This window comes from Echinops telfairi, unplaced genomic scaffold, assembly GCF_000313985.2.
Source record: "Echinops telfairi isolate 266 unplaced genomic scaffold, ASM31398v2 ScPeMD7_60;HRSCAF=208, whole genome shotgun sequence".
Classification (NCBI taxonomy): domain Eukaryota; kingdom Metazoa; phylum Chordata; class Mammalia; order Afrosoricida; family Tenrecidae; genus Echinops; species Echinops telfairi.
The window spans coordinates 34,139,041-34,163,708 of NW_022103958.1; the positions used below are offsets into that span (position 1 = coordinate 34,139,041).

At 44.9% G+C, this 24,668-nt stretch overlaps 1 protein-coding gene across 3 annotated transcripts in view; it reads left to right on the forward strand.

The window, feature by feature from the left end:
- The window catches only part of SERGEF (secretion regulating guanine nucleotide exchange factor), a 250,436-nt gene that overhangs the window by 143,304 nt on the left and 82,464 nt on the right, over nucleotides 1–24,668 (forward strand). For all 3 annotated transcript variants that reach the window (XM_004711623.3, XM_045291045.1, XM_045291046.1), the window contains one exon: nucleotides 24,596–24,632. In XM_004711623.3, coding sequence (XP_004711680.2) covers nucleotides 24,596–24,632 — 37 coding nt within the window. The remainder of the gene's footprint in view (nucleotides 1–24,595; nucleotides 24,633–24,668) is intronic.

Genomic DNA, 24,668 nt, shown 5'->3' on the forward strand with positions numbered 1-24,668 from the left:
CCCCCTCACCCACCGCCCGGACACACACACTGAGCATTAGAGAAGACTTCATGGGGGGGTAGATTTCTGCTGGATGTGAGGGGTACATGGTATTTTGCAGGAGGAATGAGGGGAGGGACAGGGAAGGAGGCACTGGCAGAGGCCCAAGGGGGAAATGCATGCAGTGTCCCCAGAAAGCCCCAGTGAATGGGCCACTTTGGAGCCCGAATGGGCCACTTTGGAGCCCTGGGTTCTGTGGGGTAAGAAGTACTGAGTTGTAAGGCTGCAAAGGTGACCTGCGCCTCTCAGTAGCTATGTTAGATGTCTGGCTCACGGACTCCCAGTTTGCTGTGTAGGTATAGGGTACAGGTGTAGCCATTAGTAGGTCTTGGGGAGGGGAGTTGCTAGTGAGAGCCGAGATTTGGAAAGGTTTCCCTGGGCACCCAGTGAGTTGGAGAGAAGGCAAAACATCAGCGAGAGGAAATAATCAAGAAGCGATTGCAATCGTCCAGTGCAGATGTCCGGAGGGCCTGAAATAGCACAGTGGTGGTGAGGATGGAGAGGAGGGCGGCATGAGAAGAGAAGGGGGAAGGAGCACAATTAGAGGACATGGTGACTGGCCGGATGTGGGGAGTGAGAGGGAGGATCTAAGAAGATGCCAAGGTGCCTGGGTGATACCAGGATGGTGATGGCAGAAAGAGGAAGACCAGGAAGAGGAACTGGGTGGAGCGGGATGGTAGAAGGTGAGTTCAGATTTATGCAGGTTGCATCGTAGATGCCAGGGAGTCATCTATTTCACCTCTGTGCTCAGTGATCTTACCATTACTGCCACATCCCTAACTCCCTTCTGCCTTTCCTCTCTGTTCAACAAACTCCAGCTGCCTTTGGCGGCCCAGCTGAAGGAAGCCCTCAAGCGGACCCTGTTCAACTTCGAATTTCTGAAGTACCGTCTGTGCCACTCCGTGTTTCCTCAGTCCATCTCCCCAGCGTGTGCTCCCACGTACATAGGTAGACCGGTTATATGTGAGAGGGGTACCTGGTGGCTGATACTGACATGAGCACAAAACATATTTGTCGGAAGGTTTGTAGTTGACAGCACTTGGAGGGCCAAAAACGCATCATATTTCCATGCCAGCCCTCCAAGGTTGGGTCACTGGACTCTCTATGACTCAGCAAACTAAAAGGGATATAAGAGAATGAAGGGCAGGTTTCAGTTTAATAATAAATGCAGTTGAAGATACTCTCATGGCTATCAAGTTGATTCTGATTCAGCGATCCTGTAGGACAAGGGAGAACTGCCCCTGTGGGTTTCCAAGGCTGTAAATCTTTCCAGAAGCAGAAAGCCTCATCTTTCTCCCAAGGAGCAGCTGGTGGTTTCAAACTGCTGACCTTGGGGTTAGCAGCCTAATGTGTAACCTACTACACCATCCAGACTCCTGATCAAATAGAAAAATTAGGATGGTTTTTAGCTACTGTAAATAGGTAAGGGAACCCGAGTGGTACTGTGGGTTAACTGTTAGCTTGTTAAACGAGAGGCCAGTGTTTCAAACCCACCAGCTACACTGAAGGAGAAGAATGAAGGCTGGCAGCTCCTGTGGAGATCCACAGTCCTAGAAACCCTAGGGAGTAGGTTTACTCGGCCTATCTAGGGTCACTGTGAGTCAAGGTTGACTTGATGGCAGTGGGTATGGGATTTGGTTTATAAGTAGAGAGACTCTGTTAGAAGGGATGGCCACATGTAAAATATATACTCCAAATTCTACTGAGATGAATGTCCTAGGAACCCTGTAGTCCTGTTGGGTAGGTGTTAGACTGCTAACCATAAAATCAGTTGTTCAAACCTACCAGCTGCTTTGCAGGGAAAAGGTGAGGATTCTGCTCTTGTCTAGAATCTCTGCTGAAACTTGTTCACTTTGGGTGACCCTGCTGACATTTGACATGCTGGAGATGTAGCTTCCAGCAACACAGAAGCCACCACAGTATGACAAACTGACAGACAGGTGGTGACCCAGCAGAGTCATCCACAGTGAACAGGCTTCAGCAGAGCTTCCAGACTAAGAACAGACTACAAAGAAGGAGTAGATTGCCCACTCCTGAGGAATTAGCCACTGAAAACCTTTGGATAGAAACAAAACCTTGTCAGGCACTAAAAAAACCCAACATGTGCCAGAAGATGCTCCGCCCCACCCCACCCCCTGCATTCAGAATATGACTGAAAAAGAGCTGCCTTCTCAAAGAGAAGTCGAGCACAATGATGTGGCTGCAGCCAAGCCAGTGGGAGCAAAGCCTTCGAGACCGCCCTGGCTGATGTGGTGTAACGCTAAGCAAGAAGGAACAGCTGTAAACATCAATTAATAATCGAAATTTGGAAGTTGTAAAAAATGAAGTGGAACACGTAAAGATCAATATTCTAGGCATCAGTAAGCTGAAATGAACCGGTATTGGCCATTTTGAATCAGAAAAATCATATGATTTCCTATGCTATGGATAACACAGCCAAGAGGAATAGCATTGGATTCATAGACAAAAATGAAATTTCAAGATCTACCTTGAAGGACAGTGCTGTCCATGAAAGGATATAATCTATCTGTATTCAAACAAATCCAGTCAACACAACTATTATCCAAATTTATGCACCATGCACCAAAGCTAGTGACGAAGAAGGTGGAGAATTCTACCAATGTCTTCGGTCTGAAATGGATCAAACTTGCAATCATAATCATGGACTTCTCCAGATGGAATATACGGAAGACAAAAGGGCTACCTCTGTGAAGAGCCAGTGGAGAAGCTCAATATTACAAACTAAAACTAGGCTGTCTGGAACAGACCATCAGTCACTCAGCAGTGTGGAGTATGTAAGTTTATGTTGAAGGTGAAGAAAATTCAAACAGGTTGATGAGAACCCAAATACTAGTCTGTCCCACCTTAATTTCAAGAACAGGTTTGGTGCATTGAATACGGAGCTGTTGGAAGACATCAAGGACACCCCTTACAAAGAAAGCAAAGGTCATTATAAAGACAGGGAAGAAAGAAAAGAGCCACGTGGATGTCAGAGAGACTCTGGAACTTGCTTTTAACCATAATGTAGCTAAGGCACATGGAAGAAATGATGACGTCAAAGAGCGGAACATAGCATTTCAAATGGCAGCTTGAATCCTATGTGCAAAGACCTAGAGTTAAAAACCCAAAGGGAAGAACACACTCAGCATATCTTAAATTGAAAGAACTGGGGGGGGAAATTTAAAACCTGGAGTTGCAACATTGAAATATTCTATGGGAAAAATATTGAATGATTCAGGAAACATCGAAAGAAGATGGAGAGAATACAGTCACTGTATCAAAAAGAACTAGTCGGCATTAAGCCTTTTCAAGAGGTAGCATATGAGGAACAACCAGAGGTACTGAATGAAGAAGTCCCAGCTGCACAGGAAGCAGCAGCCAACTACAAGTCTCCAAGAATTGACGGAATGCCAATTGAAAAGTTCCAAAAAGCTGATGAAGCCCTGGAAGCAATCATTGATCTAGGCCAGGAAATTTGGAAAACAGCTACTTGGCCAACTGACAAACCCATATTTGTGCTCCTGCCAAAGACAGGTGACTCAACAGAAGGCTCAAATTATAGCCATATCATTAATATCACATGCAAATAAAGTTTTGCTGAAGATCATCCAACAATGGTTGAAGCAGTGGATAGCCTTGCTGATGTCATATATATCTTGGGTGAAAGTAAATAATATCAGAAAGATGTTTACTTGTATTTTATTGACTATGCTAAGCCATTTGAATGTGTGGACCATATAACAGATTATGAATAGCCATGAGAAGAGTGGGAATCCTGGAATACTACATTGTTCTCATACAGAACTATTATATGGATCAAGAGGCAATTGTGTGAACAGAACAAGGGCATACTGCATGGTTTAAAATCAGGAAAGGTGTATGTCAAGGTTGTATCCTCTCACCAGACTTATTCAATCTGTATGCAGAGCAAATAATCAGAGAAACTATGAAGAATGCAGTACCAGCATTAGAGGGAGGCTGTTAACAAGACTTCAATGTGGAGATGACACAACCTTGCTTGCTGGAAGTGAGGAGGACTTGAAGCACTGGCTGATGAAGATCAAGGATTGCAGCCTTCAGCATGGATTACTACTCAATGTAAATAAACCCACAATCCTCACAAGTGGACCAGTAGGTAACATCATGGTAAACAGAAATGACTGAAATGGTCATGGATTTCATCTTGCTTGGCCCCATAATCAGTGCTCATGGAAACAGCAGTCAAGAGATCAAACAATGCTTTGCCTTTGGCAAATCTGCACAAGATCTCTTTAAAGCATTGAAAAGCAAGGATGTTACTTTGAGGATTAAGATGTGCCTGATCCAAGCCACAGTATTTTCAATCACTTCATATCCATGTGAAAGTTGGACATTGAATAAAGAAGATCAAAGAAAGAGTTGATTCATTTGAATTACGGTGCTGGCAAAGCATATTGAAAGTACCATGGAGTGCCAAAAGAACAAGCAAATCTGTCTTGGAAGAAGTACAACCAGAATGATCCTTAGAGGCAAGGACAGGGAGACTAGTTTTTACATCCTTTGGACATGTTGTCAGGAGAGACCAGTCCCTGGAGATGAACCTCATGCTTGGTAAAGTAACAAGGCAACAGACAGGAAGACCTTCAACAATATAGATGGACACAGTGGCTATATCTATGGCCTCAAGCAGAAGAAAAATCATGAGGATGGCACAGGACCAAGAAATGTTTTATTCTGTGTTACACAGGGTCATAATGAGTGGTAACCAACTTGATGGAAAACAGCAACATCCGCTCCCACAAAGATAGACAGCCTCAGAATCCTGTGTAAGGTGGTTAGTGAGGCAGACTCGACTTGCTGGTAGTGGGGGTGGGTCAGAACAGTTATTCTCTGTTAGATTATATCACATCTGTGAGATGTGAGTGTGCCTATATATGAAACATGCATATATAAAACAAGATGAGGAAGGAAGTAATAGAGAAAAGTATTGAAGAAACAATGATTGAATGTTTCCCCAGTCTGAAAATGTTCGATACAAGGTTCTAGAACAATGCCAAGCATGACGAATGCCAAGAAGCCCACGCCATGGCACTGTGGGAAGCCCAGGGCAGCGAGCTGTTGGAAGCGTCTGAAGGAGAACCAAATACACGTGAAGAACCGTGATCCAATCACTGTCCGGCTTGTCACCAGAGACCGTGGGAGCCAGAAAAGGATGAAGCATTTTCATATTATCAACCCAGAATCCTATGCCCAGTGAATGGAAGCAAAATAAAGATATTTTCAGAGTGAAATAAACAAACAGGAATTTTTCACCAGCAGACTTGCACTATGAGAAATTACAAAGAAGGGTCTTTGGAAACAAGGAAAAGGACACCAGCTAGATGAGATCCTCGGAAAGAATGAAGAACGTTAGAAATAAGAACGCTCTGGGTAAGCGTAAAACCCCATTCTCTTTCCCACCCTTTTCTCCTTAATTTCCATGTAATCTGTCTAACTCTTAACACTAAAATCACACGGCATTCATCGATAGCTAACATGGTACTTACTGATGGAAAACTGAATGCTCCCCCCTAAGATCAGGAAAAACTCAAGGAGATTGCCTCTCCTGGTTTCTGTTCAACACTGGACTGGAGGTTCACCACTGCATTTTAGCCAGTGCCATAATTCAAGAAAAAAAATTGAAAGAAAAAAGTAAGATGGTTTTTATTTATTGGCAACATAATTGTCTAAATAAGGTATCTTATAGAATCTACAATAGAGCTTCTAATAAAAATAAATGAGTTTAGTATATGGCAAGGATATAAGAATATACAAAACAATATACAAAATATTGAATATAAAAATATACAAAGATTATAAGAATATACAAAACAATATACAAAATAAGAATATACAAAACAAATTCTAACAATAAATAGAAATTAAAATTTAAAGCACAGTCCTTATAATAGCATAAAAATGAAGAACTAAAGCTTAAATCTGACAAAAGAGGTACAAGATGTGTAAAATGAAAACAAAAATTACTGAAAGAAATGGTTCTAAATGAGTGGAGAGAAATGTTGTGTTCATGTATACGAAGACTCAATGTTGTTAGGAAAGGACTTCTCCAAATTGATTCAAAGACTCAAGGCAATCTTATTTAAAACATTTTTGTAGAGATTAACAAGCTGATTTCTAAAATTCCTGTGAAATACGAAAGATGTAGAATAGCTGAAATAACTTTGAAAAAGTTATTTTGAAAAGACAAAATGTGGGGCTGGCCCCAATCCCAACTATGTGCACCTCCCCCCCCCCTCCCCGAAGAATGCATTTCAGAGGACAGCACTGAAGCTACAGCTCAGGGAGAGGGGCGGGTCTGATCAGAGAATACAAGAGCAAACGAAGAGGGAAGGAGGGAGAGTGGAACACATCCTGGCCCACCAAGCCCCGCAGATGACATTCCTTCTCAGAGCAGCCAATGCACAGAAAGGACCTTAGGGCCGGCCTCACCAGGAGACAAGACGTGGGGACAACACTGGAGTGCAGAAATTGTGCCTGATCTGACCCCACCGCACTGGGGTGAAACGCTAAGGGCGTGCAACAGAGCAGCAAGGGGGCAAAGCAATGAAGCCCCTGGGGGAATACCAAAAATGGACTTTGGGGCCAGGACATGGCACCCCATCAGACTCGACTGGAAAACACTCCTAAAGGTCAACAAACAGACCTGAAACTATTTATAGGCTTTTGTTTTGTTTTGCTTTGTCTTGTTTTTGTGCTTAATATTGTTTCTGCATGGTTATCTAGATAAGATAGGTGGGATAAACAATCCAGAGGAGAAAACAACAGGACTGACGGTTCCTTAGGGGGAGGTGGGCACGGGAGAGGGGAGGCGGGTGAAAGGAAAGAGGTTATCAACAAACCCAGGGACAAGGGAACAACAAGTGATCTAAAATTGATGGTGAGGAGGGTATAGGATACATGGTGGGGCTTGATCAAGGGCTTTTTAGCTGAAGGGAATTGCCAAAACCCAATGAAGGCCAAACATGATAGTAGGACAAGAGAAAAGTAAAGTGAAATAGAAGAAAGAATGGTCTAATATAGGCATACACATGTAAATATATTTATATGTAACGATAGGGAAATAGATCTATGTACATATATTTCTATGTTAAGTATTAAAGCAGCAGATGAACATTGAGCCTCCACTCAAGTACTCCCTCAACACAAGAATACTTTGTTTTAATAATCTGGTATTCTGTGATGCTCACCTTTCCTGACATGATCGCTGAAGACAAAATGAGTGTATAAGCAAATGTGGTGAAGAAAGCTTATGGTGCCCAGCTATCAAAAGACTGAGCATTTGGGGTCTTAAAGGCTTGAAGATAAACAAGCGACCATCTAGCTGAAAAGCAACAAAGTCCACATGGAAGAAGCACACCAGCCTGTGTGATCATGAGGTGTCAAAGCAATCAGGTATCAGACATCAAAGATCCAAAACTAAAAATCATATCAATCTGGATGATGGGGAGTGCGGAGTAGACCATCTGTAGACAATTGGACATCCCCTTACAGAAGGGTCACGGGGAGGAGATGAGCCAGGCAGGGTGCAGTAAAGCACCAATGAAACATACAACTTTTCTCTAGTGCTTTATTGCTCCCCCTCCCCCCGCCCCACTGTCATGACCCCAATTCTACCTTAAAAATCCAGCTAGATCAGAGCAAGTACACTGGTACAAATAAGAGCTGGCAACACAGGGAATCCAGGACAGATAAACCCCTCAGGACCAATAATGAGAGTAGCGATACCAGGATGGTAAGGGGAAGGTAGGGGGAAAAAGGAGGAAGAACCGATTACAATGATCTACATATAACCCCTTCCCAGGAGGATAGACCACAGAAAAGTGGGTGAAGGGATACAGTAGTTGGTGTAAGATATGAAAAAAAAAATCATCAAGGGCTCATGACGGAGGGAGGCTGGGGGAGGGGAGAAATTAGGAGCTGATATCAAGGCCTCAAGTAGAAAGAAAATGTTTTGAAAATGACAATGGCAACATATATACACATGTGCTTGCCACAATGGATGTATGTCTGGATTATGATAAGAGCTGTAAGAGCCCCCAATAAAACGATTTAAAAAGACAAAATGTAAACATGACACTGGCACCAGGGGATCCACCCAGGCCAATGGAAAGAGTAGTAGTCTGGAAACAGACCTGCACATCTAAGGCTGGTTGACTTTCTACAAAAGTACAAAGGCGATTCTGAGGAGAAAGTCTCCTCTTTTCAACAAATTATGTGGCAGCAATTGAATATTGTTGTCGAGGAATGAAAAAGGGAAGTGAGCCATGCCACATACCGTGTTTACAAACAAATTCAAAATGAATGACCCAAAGGTGGACCCCAGAACTTCTGGAGGACATTGGAGGAACTTTGGCGACCTTTACTTAAAGATTTCCTAGCCATGACCCCAAAAGCACAAGCCATATGAGAACAGGGAGAAAAAAAGAGAAAGATAAATTGGATTTTGTCCAAATGAAATTTTTTTTGCTCTGCCAGACACTATTAGGAGAATGGAAAAAAAAAACACCCAAAAAACCACAGGGGGTAAAAAATGCTTGCAAATCACGTCTTATAATAATAGCATATCTAGAGTATGGAAAGGCTTTTTAAAAATCCTCAGTAGCACAGATACAAATAATCCAAATTAAAAACGGGCAGTAAACCTGAACATAAGCCAGTGTAGACCTATATGTCAACCCCATATATCAGTGTAGAGCTATGTTAACCCACTGTCACCAAGCCAATTCTGACCCCTAGCCCTCCTTAAAGGACTACTGCAGTTGTAAATCTGTATGGGAGCAGACAGCCTCATCTTTCCTGCATGGAGCTGTAGGTGGGTTTGATGCTCCAAACTTGTTAGTAGTTTAGCCCTTACCCACCAACGCCATATGTTAGTTGTTAGGGGAGCATCCGTGTAAAAGAGAACCCAAATGAGATACCACTACGCACGTTTGCATTGTCTATTCTTTAAAGTTGATCATACCGAGCGCTGACAAGGCTGTGGAACAACAGCACCTCTCATCCTGTGCTCGTGGGGAAAGATGGTACAGCCGCTTCAGAACGAAAACTCACTGCCACCCCGTCCCTGACCTCACAGTCAGCAGTCCAACGCGAACCACTACGCCACCAGGCTCCTCCTGCTTCAGCATCCAGGCCAGTGATTTCTCAGAAAGCGAATCTCACACCTACAATAGGACCCAGCCATCACCCTCAGAGATAGTCACCCACATGAAAGCTATGTCTGTATAAAGATTTGCAAATGAATATTTATACTACCTTTATTTATAATAGCTTTAAATTGCAAACAACCCATGAAATTTTTATCAAGATGCACATAAAGATTTTGTTGAAGAATGTTCACAACATAATTTATAGTAATTGCAAAACATTAGTAACAACCCAGGTACCTGATGGTAATGAAATAATTAAGGCACATCTCTGTGATACTAGACAATCAATAAAAATCACATGCTTAATAGTGATAAGGACATGAGAAACCTAACATGCTAAATACCAAAGGCATGATGTAAAAACTGTTTCTGACATTGTATCTTATTCACACACATACAAATACATATAAAACAAAACAAAATTCACTGCTGACTCATAGTGACACTATAGGACAGAGTGGAACTGCCCCTGTGAGTTTCCGAAATGGTAACTGTTTACGGGAGTAGAAAGCCCCATCTATCTCCCTGGGAGCTGCTGGTGGTTTTGAATCACTGACCTTGTAGATCGCAGCCCAACTTGTAACCCCTGTGCCACCAGGGCTCCTTACATATAGGTAGCTTTAATTTTTTATTATGATTTTATATAATAAGCGTATAATGCTTTTCTAACCTGTGCGTGTGTGTGTGTGTGTGCTTATTTAAACATTATTCTGTGTAGAGCCTAGCACAGAACCGAATGGTCCACAGCTTTTTGCCTTGGACCAGAAAAGCAGCAGTCACAATAGTGGATCAAGGAGTCATTCGTTTCTGATGAGTTCTCAGCTGGGAACTGGACACAAAGTCGCAGGTGGGATTCTAGCAAGCAGCCCAGGACAGTAGCACTCATGAATATATCTGCTGGCTCTGGGGCTGCCCCAGGAAAGGAAGTCTGTCAGCCTGGCACCAGTCAGCTGTAAGATACCTTCATCACTCTTCGTGCTGTATTCATTGTCATACTTGCTATGATAGCTTTGATCTTTCTGTCACATCTTATCCCCATTCTTGATGAATGCATAAAGCAGAAAGATCCAGCCTCATTTGGGCTCTGTTGGTTTTGTTTTCACGAGACAGACCAAATGTGATCCTTAGTGTGAGGAGGTCAAGGATCACCCTCATGGGTCTCTTAGGCGCTGTGTTTAGACACCCCTGGCCCGTGTCTATCAATGCCCCACCCAGCTCTGCCGTATATCTACAGCAGAGGCAGAATTCTTAGGCTCGTGCACAAATGCCTCTGAGTCGGACTGTCTCTTGGCTTGTTTTGCTATATAATTGGAGTTTAGATAAAATTAAAAAGGAAGGAGCTATGCCGTTTGGACACCCTGCCCCCCATCCCTGCCATACACTTGGGGCCCACTTTCCTGGGAGTCTCACCCAAGAAGTTTTCCTTAGGCCTGTGGGTCTACCTGCTATGTTTTGGGAGGCCATTCTAGTTAGCCAATGACTCAAATTCTAAACATCTGAAGGACCTCTGGGCTCAGAATCCAACAATTTTTTATAGAGCTCAAAACAGTCACAACACCCGGGGCAAGGAGCTGCGGAAGTTCAGAGATCAACTCCATCTATCTAGCCTTTCCAAAAGACCTACACTTTGCTGAGTGTTGTGCTGAGAGCTGTGGGAGGCACACAGATGGTGATTTCAATGTAATGAACATCTGGTTAGGACCTACTGTGTGCATGGGCCTGCGTAAGGTCTAAGACTACAGAGATTAATGAAAGGTGGTCCTCTTACATAGAGGCCATACTCTATATAAATGGATGTGCCACCCACTTAGTAATAAGAGGGGTAAGCTCTATTTCTGTAGCAGGGCTCAGAGAAGAGAGCAATTGCTTCCAGAATAGCTTGGCTACTCATTGACTGGGTGTTTTTGGCCAAGGTGTTTAAACTCTCAGTTCCTCAATTTCTAACGCACACAATGATGATCTGATGAATTAATCTGCATACAGCTCCTAGGAAGGGGCTTAGTTGTCAGTGAATGTTAGGGATGCTTTTCCATTTCCTCTTCTCTCCCTCCTCCCTCTCTCCTTTTCTTAATGACTGGGAAGGCTGCCTTGAGCTGAGGGTACAGCCTGAGCTAAGCTGGTAAGTGTGGGGCTGGTGAGATGCTGTGTGTGAGGAGCTCACAAGGCTGGGGCACAGTAACTGTGGATAAGTCCACTGGGGGAAAGCTAGATGGGGCCGGCTCATGTTGCTGTTCGGTGCTACGGAGTCGGTTTCAACTCATAGCAACCCAAAGTCTAACAGAATGAAACTCTGGCTGGCCCTGCACTGTCTCACAGTCCTTACTCTGAGCCCATCGTTGCAGTTACTGTGTCAGTCTGTCTCCCGAAGGGTTCTGCCTCTTTTTTGCTGACTCTTTACTTTATCAAGCATCATGTTCTTCTTTAGCAACTGACTGGTCCCCCCTGATAACATATCCGGTCTACGAGATGAGTTCTTGCCATTCTTGCTTCTAAGGTTCACTGGGCTAGACTTCGTCCCAGACAGATTTGTTTGTTCTTCTAGCTGTCCGTGCTGCAGTCAGTATTCTTCGCCGACCCCATATTTCAAAGGCACCAGTTATTTTTCAGTCATCCTTACTGTCCAGCTTTCCCTGTGCACGAGGCTTTAAGGATGCGCATGGTTTCATAATGAGCATCTAGTCTTCAAGGCCTTCCTCTTTTCTGCATGACACTTTAAAGAGAGCGTTTGTACAAGATTTACCCAAGAGAGTTTGCTATTTGATTTCTTGACTCCTGCTTCCATGGACGTTGATTGTAGATTCAAATAAAATGAAATCCTTGTCAACTTCAGTATTCCCTCTGCTTATTGTGATTTTCCATATTGGTCGAGATGTGAGGATTTTTGATTTCTTTATGGCGAGGTATAATCCATACTTAAGACTGTAGTCTTTGATCCAATAACCAAAGCCACCTCAACTGCCATCAGGCCAATCCTGGCGCACAATGACCCTGTAGAACAGAACAGAAGCGCCCCCTGTGGGTTGCTGAGGCTGTAAATCTTTATGGGAGCAGAAAGCCTCATCGGCAGAACAGCTGTGGGTTTGACCCAATGACTTTGTCGTTAGCAGCCCAACTAATAGCTCACAATGCCATTAGGCCTCCTACAGTCACAGCTTATGTTGAAAAGAGGAATTTATAACAAGTAAGTCATTTAGTCTCACAAATTCTATCCCGTAATCTCTGATACTATTTAAGACACCACCGTCATTTCCCAACTAGCACTCCTCCTTTGTTTCCAACTTTTGTATTTGAATCATTAGTAATTATCAATGCATCAGGATGGCATGTTTGATCAATTTCAGACTGCAGAAGTTGGTAAAAATGCTCCATTTCTTCATCTTTGGCCTTAGTGATTCGTGCATACATTTGAATAATAGTCATTAACTGGTCTAACTTGTAGGCGTGTGGGTATTATCATATCTCTGACAGCATTGTGCTTCACAATAGTTCTTCTGATGCTCTTTTCTACAACTAATGCCGCACGACTCTTTTTCCATTTATCATGTAAGAACCATGAAAGTTCTTACATTCCAGATTCAGGACTTTGGGGAGTGAAATAATCCACATGTATTGAGGATGACCATTTTGACAGAGCCCAGGTAGAGATTGGGGAAGAGCAGTGGGGGTGCCCAGAAAGCCATCATTCCAAGCCATGCTGAGCAGGGCCAGAATTAAGGCTGCAGCCATTTCTCTGACTGCGTGGTGGGGGACTTGAGGAAGAGATTTAGTTCTCCTCTCTCTCTGTGCCTGGGAAGGAACACTGATTGGAATGACGGTAGCCTGTCCACTTTAATACGCTGACATGACCAGCTGCTGACCTTCTGACTCACTCATCCATGCAGCCCTTGCAGACCTGACTACACTCATTGTACTGTGTGCGGGTGAAGCGTGCACACAAGACCTTTCTACGCATGGATAGCAGTCGCTTGAACAGAGCTCAGTAGCTGTGGAACTCACTGATATATGAAATAGCCTCAATGCAGGGGAGCCTTTCTGAACAGTATTTAAAGGCATGATAATTTAAACGGCTAGCATTTATGTTATATACAGGCATGTTTTCCAAGGGTCTGATTTTATAAACCAGACAAAAAGAGTCCAAACTCACTGTTGATGAGTCAATTCCAGCTCATGGCAACCGTAGAGCACAGAGCGGATTGCCTTGTACGCTTCCCCAGGCTGTGATGGAAGCAGGCTGCCACGTCCTTCTTCCGTGGTATAGTGAGTGGGTTTGAACCATTGGCCTTTGGCTAGCAGCCAAGTGCTTAGCCACTGTGCCACCAGGACACCTCAAGGCAAGTATTACAATACCCATTTCACAATGAAGAAGCTATAGCTTAGAAAGTAAAAAAATGAGGAGCTGATGCCAAGGGCTTAAGTGAAGAGCAAATGTTTTGAGAATGATGAGGGCAATGAATGTACAAATGTGCTTTACACAATTGATGTATGTATGGATTGTGATAAGAGTTGTATGAGCCCCTAATAAAACGATTAGAAAAGAAAAAGAAAGTGTAGACCACATGCCAAAGATCTTTCAAATGTCAGACTTTGGACTAGCCTCTGAATCTTCACTGTGGCAAGTCATAAACCCCTTTGTACAACAACCGATATGTTGCTGCTAATCCTGGCTGGAGGACAGTGACAGTGCATCTACTTTACGAACTGTTCTCTGTTAGACAAACGTTAGCTATGTTTTTTTTAATCCGTTCCCTGCTGCCACCCATAACTGTTTGGCTGAAAACACCAAGGAGGTGCTCGTACAGGAGTCTGTGCTTCAGCAGGTGGTTCTTCAGGTCGTGGTCTTGGCAGAACTTGCTTACATGGCTGGGTGGCGGCTGGTCTCTAGGGCAGCTGAGGTGGCTCAGCCTACCCCTCTTCCTCCAGCAGGCTAGCCCTGACAAGTTCTGGGGACAGTGACAGAGAGCAAAAATGAGCAGAAGTAAAAAAAAAAAAAAAAATGAGCAGAAGTAAATAAATGCTTTTTCCCGCTCTGATTGTGTCACATTAGTTAACTCTCCATCGCCAAAGAAGGTCACATGGCTGAGTCCAGGGGAAAGGAGTGGTGCAGAAAACTGCACCCAGAGTGAGAGCACTCTTCAAAAGTCATGGCCGAAAATGGGGACATCAAAAAGGGTAAGAATTGGGGACATTAGGCAGTCACTACAGTTTTTATGTGTACTGTTTTTATGTTCTGTCCTCTTCCGAGATGCTTTTATCTCTAAATGTTACTAGGTCTTAACTTGTGTCCTAACTTTACAGTCGTGTCTAGTAGAGATTCTGGGAAGTTGTATGCCTTTTAACCTCGCGGGGTTCTTGGTGAAATCTTAGTGCCGACATCACTTATATGCAAATATTTTGGTCAGTATTTTCTCTCATTTTGGAGATAAAATCTTATGAGACAAACACGGAGACCAAGGGATATTGCCATTTAGAAGAAATGCTTGGGGCAGTAGCAGCTGATCAACACAAGACTTGAGTACAAACTCCGAAATGGAGAAGATTTTAATAACTAACCCTGAGTGGCAGTCACCTGGTCACTTAAATATTTTCAGTGCTTCAGAGCTTGCTACCTTCTGAGGTGGCCCACTCCATTTCAGGACAGCTCCGTGCTGTAGAGGTTCTTGTGCATACTAAACCATGCTTCCTGTTGCTAACACAAGATTTTGTTATCTGGATCTATACAGAACTAGTTTCCACATGAAAGTCCACTAATTCTCCATGAATCTTTCTCTCTCTCTTTTTTCCAGGCAAACATCTGTTGTTCACTATCTGACTTGGTTTCTCGATGGCGTACTCTTCTATTTATTTTCATCTCGTCATGATCATATATCTACAAGTGGGGGTAGAAGAGGTCAGCATTGTCTGCTGTATTCTGGATGAAGTATATCGAGCACAGGGAACATTGGCATAGCCGTTCATTTTTGTGAACAGTGTAATTCTACTTATGCTGTTTGGGGTCTTATTCTTTGAGAGGCCATGTCTCACTGCTGACTCAAATTATACCTGGAAGCCCCTCTCCCCCAAGTAGTGCTGTTCAGTAACTCCTCACAATCCTGCACCCCTGCTACTTACTTTTCTTTCAAACATTTTTATTGGCACTTCATCCACATATCATACAATGCAATAGCTCGATCATATCAAGAAGAGTTGTACAATCATTACCACAATCCATTTTATAACATTTTCTTCTTTCGTGTTCTCATTGTTACTCTTTTTTTCAATTTTGGCAAAAAATATACGCAACAAAACATTCTCCAGTTCAACAACTTCTACATGTATAATTCAGTGCCATTGTACTACTTGCTCTTTGAACCTACGTTTGGGAATGTACATTTTAAATGATAATCTGTTTATTTTCATCGTTCATCTCTTTGAGACTGAAGCATCTCCTGCCGTGGACTGGTTGCCTCTCCCTGCTCTACGAGTCCTGTCTGTTTAATAAGCACATTTATTCGGTCTGTTTGTCAGAAGCTGACAGGTCAGAGATAGAGACCCTCGTCTTCGGTGTACACCAGATGTTTTCCTGTAGGTCAGGGTTCATGTATAGAGGGAGAGAACGGTCTAGCCCTGGAGTCCGTCAGAACTTCCAGGGGATACAGGATGTGGGAAGATTGAGAAAGCACATTCTGTATTCTCAAATAATTTTTATAGGCAGCAAAGCCTATTGTGCTCATGTTACAAGCCACAGTATAGTTTTCCCTTTTTATTTTGAAATATTGTTGCACAGAAAAGTTGTCGTAGTAGTTCTAAGAAATAATTTTTCCTGAATCATATGAGAGCAAGCTGCAGGCATGATGCCTTACTGCCTCTGAACTTCACTGCACATTTCCCTTCAAACTAGAACAACCTCCCACAAAACCTCAGGACACTGTCAAAATCAAGGAGTTTTTAAATGCTTTATTAAATACTTTTATTGGGGGCTCTTACATCTCTTATCACAATCTATACATTCATCCGTTGTGTCAGTCACATTTGCAAAAAAGCTGCCATCATCATTTTCAAAGCATTCTCTTCCTACTTGAGCCCCTGATATCAGCTCCCCTCTCCCCCACTCTCCTTCCCTCATGAATCCTTGATAAGTTATAGATGATTATTTTCTTATATTACAGTGGCCTCTGTTGCCCCTCACCCACTTCTCTGTTGTTCATCCCCCTGGGAGGGGGTTCTAGGTCCATCTTTGTGATCAATTCCCCCTTCCACCCCCTCACCCTCCCCTAGCCCTCCTGGTATCTTTACTCTCATTGTTGGCCCTGAGGGGTTTATCTATCCTGGATTCCCTGTGTTGTGGGCTCTCATCTGTAGCAGTGTGCATGTTCTGGTCTAATCCGATTTGTAAGGTAGAATTGAGGTCATGATAGTGGTGTGAAGGAAGCACCAAAGAACTAGAGGATAGTTGTGTGTTTCATCAGTGCTATCCTGCACCCAATCAGGGAGTTAATATCAAGATAGTACTACCAAGCAACCTACAGACATGAAGTGTAAATAATTGTCCCAACAATGCCCTTCTTACCAAAAGGGTCCAGTAGCAATTCATTGCCATGTTTTCCACGTCTCCTTCAGTCTGGGACGGTTCCTCAGCTCTTCCCGGGCTTTCATAACCTAGACATTTTTGAAGATGACCGAGCAGTTATGTGAACAATACCCTCAGCCTGTGTCTGTCTGATGGTCTTTATTAATAGATTCGGGCTGTGCATCAGGCTTTGTATGGCTGTCACACAAAAGATGCCATTTTCTTCCCAGTGAAGATAGTGCATCAGGAACCAAATGCTTTCCATGTGTCCCTGTGCAGTGATGCTGCCCTTGATCCTGGTGGAGCTGGTGTACCCCACGTTTCCCCAAGGCAAAGGGGGACTCTACTCTTTCCCCCTTATGTTCAACATGCATTCTTTGGTTAGATACATACTCATATAGCCTTAACCCAGTCAGTTTCAGCATCCCTTGATGCTTCCTTTCCAACCACTACCATGGTGGTACCATTGCAAAATGGTCACCTTCTAGTTTCACTGTAAACTCTACTGTGAGGAAGGAGCCCACTCCATTTATTTACTCACCTAATGATAAATACTGATATAGACTGGTTCACAGGTTCATATTTCCTCTCTGGTTTAAAATCCATTTGTACCAAGATTTATTTTGTCTTAATTGCCCCTTATTTGGCCAGTGGGAACCCTTTTAAATTGACCTCTGGATCCATTTGACATGCTCCCATCATTCTTTGAGTTTAAAACCTTTCTGACACAAGATGTTCTGGGTTTGAACTTGTACTGTCCCTGCCGCAGTCCAAGAATCAGCTATCCTCAGATTGGATCAGGACCACACAACATGCGTGATTTACATGTTAACTGATGAGACCATATTTCCCTCTCCAAAGTCTCTATTTCCAAACCAGGTCATGTTCCCTGATACTAGGGGTTATGGCCTCAACATATCTATCCAGGGGGACACACATCAATCCATGATAGAAGGCTGCACTTTAAAAACAACACAAAACAAAAACCCCACAATTGTTTTCTTTTGAATTTTTTCTTTCTGTTCTGTTTTGCCAAAGTATAACTTACATACAGTAACATGCACAAATCTTGAATGGTCAAGTCAGTGAATTTTTACATTGCTATGTGCCTAGATAATTACCCAAGTTAGCCTCAAATATACCCACCCAGAGGTAACCGCTATTCTAAACTCACTCGAAGATAAAGGGAACCACGGTCAAGGCAGGAGGTAGGAATTGAGCAGAGGCAGGTCTCCCAGGAGACTGAGACAATCTGGGGGCTTCCTGCAGGCCTGTGGTGTCCATTGGATTTGGGCCAGCATAGAAAAGGGTGCTTGATGAAAATGATGATATAAAAAAGAGATTTTCCAGGGACAGAGCATCGTCTTGGCTTGCTAGCCTCAAGGGTTTATGTAGGGAAGATGTGAGAAATCAAGTATAACAGGAAGTTTGAAGCTTTCAAGGTAGAAGTGAAGAACTTTAAGTCGTTAAGACTATGGCAATTTACAATTTGAAAGAAAGAAAGATCATATGATGGAGAGAAGGGGATGATATCATTTAAGTCACTTTAAAGAGTCCAGGCTGGAGTGAGAGGAATTGGACCAAGAGGATTATCACGCGCATTGAGGCGATTCTGACTCATGTGGCCCTCTGTAGCAGCGGTTCTCAACCTGTGGGTCTTGACCCCTTTGGGGGTTGAACGACCCTTTCACAGGGGTTGCCCAATTCATAACAGTAGCAAAATTACAGTTATGAAGTAGCAATGAAAATAATTTTATAATTAGGGAAGGGGTCACCACCACATGAGGAACTGTATTAAAGGGTCGCAGCATTAGGAAGCTTGAGAACCACTGCTCTGTGGGGTTTCTGAGGCTGTTTATCTTTACAGAAGCACATAACCTCATTTTCCACCCATAGGGCGACTGGTAGGTTTGAACTACTGACCTTGGAGTTAGCAGTTCAATACCCAACAGTGCCACCAGGGTTCCACAGACTAAGATGGTAGCCCCTGGAAATCAAGGGTGGATTTAAAAGTCTGAGAAGGCAAAATGAACAGGACCTGGAGACAGACTAAACTTAAGGGTGGGTGGAAGATCAAGAAAAGGGCCTGGGAGCTACCACCTGAGAGTTTAAGTCTTACTGGCTGGTGCACTCTGGTACAAGGGTCAGAAGAGGAGGAGGCGGTGTGTGCTGGTTACGTTCTCAGACTTGGGACCAAAGCAGCCTTGGGTTGACCTAGGGTAACCCAGGGCAGTGACTTAAACCCTCTAGGTGTGTGTGGAGAGAGAGAGAGAGACAGATTCCTACTTCTCAGGTAGCTGTGAGGATGTGAGCCCATATAGGCAAAATGTCTATCGTGTCATATACCTGGCAGTCCAGGAGCTACCAAATCTGAACTGTCTTTCCTTTTACCCCCTTCAGCCTGAGTAGGTAGTAGAATCTAGTTTAAAGCTTATTGCCTTAGGTATAATATGTGCTTTAAAAGAAAACAGATTGGCTTCACCCAGAGAATGGGTTCATCACCCTGGGCATACAGGTGGGGGATGGATGGAGCCCATGGTTGGACTTTAGTACCTCTAGAGCTGATACCTGGACCCACCCCATGCCTACCCCATGCTCATCTTTTTGGCCTCCCTTGACAAGCAGGCCTCAATAAAAAATTCTAGCTCTAAGCACATGGAGTTAAAAAAAAGTATCTTGGTAAAGCTAGGCACTTCCAGAAGCCAGCAACTGGGCCGCCTAGGGGTAAAAACCCCATTGGCTCACTCGCTGGGTTGCAATTTGCTTGTTTCTCTAACAGATTTGGATATTCTTGTTGCTGCCCCAGAGTTTACACAGATGGCGACCGTGCTTGGGCAGAGTTCTAGCAAAGGAGGAGGGAGGCGCCCATGTCACCCATGGGCCAGCGGGAGGTTGGGCAGCAACCTGCTCCCGCTGCCTGTCTGCAACTGCCCTGAGCACTCAGCAGGCTGTGCCTGCAAAGGACTTGCTGCCACAGGGATCCAGGCTTCCAGGTGGTGCCTGGCCAGCCAAGCCCTCTGTTGTGGCCCCAGATTGGCCGCCCCACCCCCCAGCCCTCATGTGCCTCTGCTCCTGCTCTGTTGCCATAGCATCTATGGGCGCCTGGGCCCGTTGGCACTGGGGTGGGAGCCAATCAGTAGGTGCAATGGACCACTGAGTCCTTTATGGTCCCCTTGGTTGTGGTGGTTTTTTTTGTTCAGCGGAAGGTGCCGCCCATGCAGCCTACCGGGCCCACATGCTCTCCTTGGGTGACCCGCTTCCCCTGAGTCCTGGTTGCATGCCGGTGTCCTCTCTCCACCCCACTCTGATGTGTTCATCCTGATGTGAAGCCTCAGATGATGGCAGATGACCAGGTGGCGTTCTCTTGTGAAGGGGTAGCGTCCATGGGGAGGGCAGGGGGACAAGACTTTGTTGACAGAGAGAGCCGTGGAACAACCTCCAGAGGCACAGGGTGCCCGAGCAAGGTGGCGTCTGTCTTCTAAGTCTCAGGTCCTTCCTGCTGAAAATCCCTTGATCAGCACAGAGTTGCCAAAGGTCAGGAAGAAGGGCAGTGGATTTCCTCCCTCCACACGAAGAAGGAGAAAACCACTGAGAGCAGAGCACTTGCCTCCTATCACAGAGTTCTGACCGGTCTCACCTGACTAGCTGTGTGACATTGGGCAAGTTCCTCTCTCTCTTCTCGCTCTCTCTGAACCCCATTCGCCTCCTTTGTAAAGTGATTGCACCAAGAGACACCCTCAGGGTTTGTACTCAGTTTAAGTGTGGTCATAGAGGCGAAGCAGTTAGCCAGCTCTTTGGTCATCAGTACTCAATATGGTACAGCTCGGTACTGCTGACCTCTGAAGGGCTCTCCCACGCCAAGGTTGGCGAGTATTTTCCCGATCCTTTATTTTTGCCGATTTATAGAGTTGTTCATCCATTTAACGCATGGATGCTTCCAGCACATATTTACCGGCCACCGACCCACCCGCCTGTTCTTACCCTTTCGGAACCTACCTGCTGCTATTTCCAGACCCAGCCCCCTAAGGAGCTGCGGCTCTCTCCTTCACAGAACTGATGGCAGGAAGCTGGTGGGCGTTTAGAAGGCGGTTGAACAAAGAAGACCCTGCTTGTGCCTGGGCAGCAGTGAACCAGTTCTCCAGCCAGCCGTGTTCCACCCTCCCCCCCCCCTTGCAGGTCTTTGCTGGTGAGCTGGAACTGGCTATCCTGCCACGAGACTGCTTTCCTGGCACTGACTTCGTGGCTGGTCCTCTGTGTGTGGCTGTGCAGTTCCTGGGACAGTTCTGCTGTGCTGCTTCCGGGTCCGAGTGTCTCCACACTCTGTGCTTGAAGTGAGCCTCCCTAACCGGCCTCGCTGTGCCTGCCTCCAATTGGACTGGGGTGCCCTCGCCCCTACATGCACTTGCTTTGGTATCATTCACTTGCCCATGGCCCCTTATCTTTCGCTTGGGTCCCCCATACCTCCTCATGCCCTGCTCTTGGACTGTGGGGCAGAAATGCCTGGAAAGCAGAGAGCCTAGAGCATGCACAGGGGTGACAATAGCAATGATACATGGTCCTGTGGGAGCAGCCCGGGCGGGTACAGCTAGCTTGGCCTGGAAGAGTCAGGCAATACTTGACCAGGAGGGGATGCTTGAGCAAGGTCAAATGATTCGAGGGAATTAGCTAGCTAGGTGGTGGGAGAAAGAGAAGTTCAGACAGAGGAATAGCATGCCTAAAAGCCTAAAATGTCCCTAGGTTTCCAAAGGAAATGTAAGAAATGTGGCCTGAATGAACAAAGCGGAGTGAATATATGTTGAGGGGCTGATGGTTCAGGAGCAGAAGCAGCCAGAGAAGTGTGAGCCCTCCTCATGAGGGCTTTCCTAGGGAGTTGAAACTTGGCCCTGTCAGTGCTGAGGAGCTGTGGAAGCTTCTGAATCCGGCACACATAGCCAGCTTTGTCCATTAGAAAGACGCAATGCGTGGCTGTGAGGGGGTAGAGCATCTCATTTGTCTTCTAGTAGACCTGTAAGGCAGGTTGGACAGACCCTGTTAACTTCTTTTAACATCCAAGCGTGCCAAGGCTCGAGAGGTTACATGCCAGGAAGCGGAGGACTCACCTGGGTTCTTGGCTCTGGGTCTCTTTCTCCTGGGCACGCTGCCATTGTTAGCGGAGTCTTCTGAAAACTGCCTTCAGCTGGGCGGTGGGTGGATGTTGACAGCAGCGATATGAAGCAAATGGTCGTTGATAGAATCTCGTTGCGGGAGTGCATCCCTGGGATATTGTGGCCTGTGGTGTGGTGTTCAATCTCCTGACCTCCGTGCCAATGCTCAGGCAGCAGAAAGGAGTGGGACACATTGAGCTTCAAGCTCTACATAGCCTTGAGCAAACCCATTCATCACTGTCGCACTCATTAATTCAGAGCAGCATCTGCTGCCTGATGCTGGCATTTGTCAATGGCTTGTTTCCAGAAGCCCCTGGTCCTCAAGGTTGGTCAGCCCTTCTCTCACTAGCCCTGGAATGAACAGAGGCAGCCAGAGGCAGGCCCTTTCTCTCTCTGCCTGCTATAAAATGAAAGAACTTTGTTTCTTAGTAATAGCGATTACATGATGTAGCGTGATGAGCGTTAGCTTGGAAATCTTGTAGACCTGGGCTATAATGGCTTAAGGCTTCCACTTAACGAGCTAGTAGCTTATCCTGTCAATGAGCCTTAGTTTCCTTTTCTCTGAAAGTGCCTGAAGAGGTTATTTTGATGATTTAAATATTTATAAAGTGCCCTGGCATGATAGCTCACGAACATGAGTCCTCGATTCCTGGGACCTGTCATCCCTACCAGTCTTGCTGCTATCGCTATAGTTAAAGCTGCGTGGACCAGAGAGAATAGAAGAAAAGCTGTCCCACCGTCATAATTGTGCTTCCCAGAATGTTTCTATGGCGTTTTTCTCATTCCTATCTTATATCAGCCCTCAAAATGCTAGGTATCTACCTGCAGGTCTCCCCTAGACTGGGGGTTCTGGGGGAAGCAGAGACCGTTACTGGCTCTCAACAATCCTAATACCTAACATAGTGACAGGCAATTAGCCAATACTTAATAACCAACATAGTGATGATAATATTGAGTATCACATGCAACGCTTAACTGAACTTTGGTTTGGTACAATAACAGTTCCTTTGGAAATTTGTAACGAGGGCTAAATGAGTGCACAGTTACGTAAGTAAGTGTCTGGCACAAGCCAGGAACAAAGCGGGCTCTTCAGTTCGACCAGGTTCCCTTTCCAAAAAGCGCGTGTTTGGAAAACTTGATTATAATGGTGCTAAGTTTGATTCTCCTTCAGAAATATTTCTTCTTGTTCTTTCCCCATTCATCAGAAAGCTCTGGGGTTTCTTTATTTGTTGCCATGCGAGCCTGTCTCAACAACCTGTCATCCTCTGAGTACGAGCTACAGGCACAGAGTGCAGGACCATCTTCTCCCTGGCCTCCAGACTTGGAGCGGGCAGGTGAAGACTTTATCTTTGGGGGAATATGCTACCTTAACTTAACGGCCAGGGACCTTTGAGCACGCCTTCAGGTGGTTTTCACTGAGACAGAGTGAGAGGCTATAGCACCAAGAAAGGAATTTTTGTGAGCATCAGAAGAGCCAAAGACTTTCTCTGAGACCCGAGGCAAATCATGTCCCCCCTCTGGGCCTCAGTGGCTCCTTTTACGGTGGGCATGAGTTCCTGATGTCTTCCTCTTAGCATGAGCTCAAGTGAGCATGCACCTCACAGGATGCTTCTCCAAAGTCTGGAGTTGCTTTTAATTAGTACGCGGGGAACTAGTTGTGCTTGGATGTTCCCAGTGCCATCCTCCTGGCAGCATTGGGGACATGTGGAGACTGAAAGGCAAGACACATGTCTCACTGAATGGAAACACTAGAATCCAAACCTCAAACAAATGTCTTTGTATGTGTTAGGTATTTGTTCTAGGCATGTTGTTTGTTCCTCCGTGCTTACATTTCACAGCTGTTATCGGAGTTCCAGCCCTTGTAGGATCCGTCTGAGCACCACAGAGCTGAATGAGCCTCGGTCCTGCTCGCAAGACACATGTCCTCTAGTGGGTTAGCACGCAGCCAGAGAGTTGTTAGGCCGGGGGTCAGATGAGACACATGGTAAGGGAGTGCCTGGGTCTACCCAGAGGTGACTGGGAAAGCATCTCAGTGGCCCTGGGAGGTGAGATTTTAAAGGAGGCATAGACGTTTCTAGGGAGGCAGGCGAGGAGAGGGCATCTTGGGCAGAGGAACAGCCTGTGCTCAGGAACTGCGGCAGTTTGTGTGGCTGGAGGGTGGAGGGCGGGAGGGAGAGTGGCATCTGAGGAAAAGCAAGCCCCTCCCCTTGGATGAGTCTGTTCCCACGGAATTCTTTGCTCATTCCTTTTCCGGTCTAGATGAGAGTGATCCTCTTTTCAGTTCTGTTTTTGAAATCTTTCATCTTTTGGGATTAAAAAAAAATTCATTGGTGACCTCACTGCCTAAAGATAACTGCTTTCATATCTTGGGGTATTTCCAGTCAACACTTTTTCTCAACTTTTCTCTCTACACAGTTGTGTAGAGATCACAGTTGTGATCCGTGTTGTAACTGCAGTTGTGACCGTTGTCTGTGGGGTCCCTTGCCACTTCTTCTCTAAAGATCTCAGATAGATAGATAATTAGATAGATAGATAGATAGATAGATAGATAGATAGATAGATAGATAGATAGATAGATAGATAGATATGAGAAAATTCATGGTCACTAAATCAACTGGTTGAAATATTGCTCTACTTTAAGAATTTCTCTAATGGGACTTATTTTCTTTTGTTTTCAGATCTCTTGTGGCTCAGAGCATAATCTAGCAGTTATTGGTAAGTAGTTTTTAATACTGAAACGTGTGTTCATGC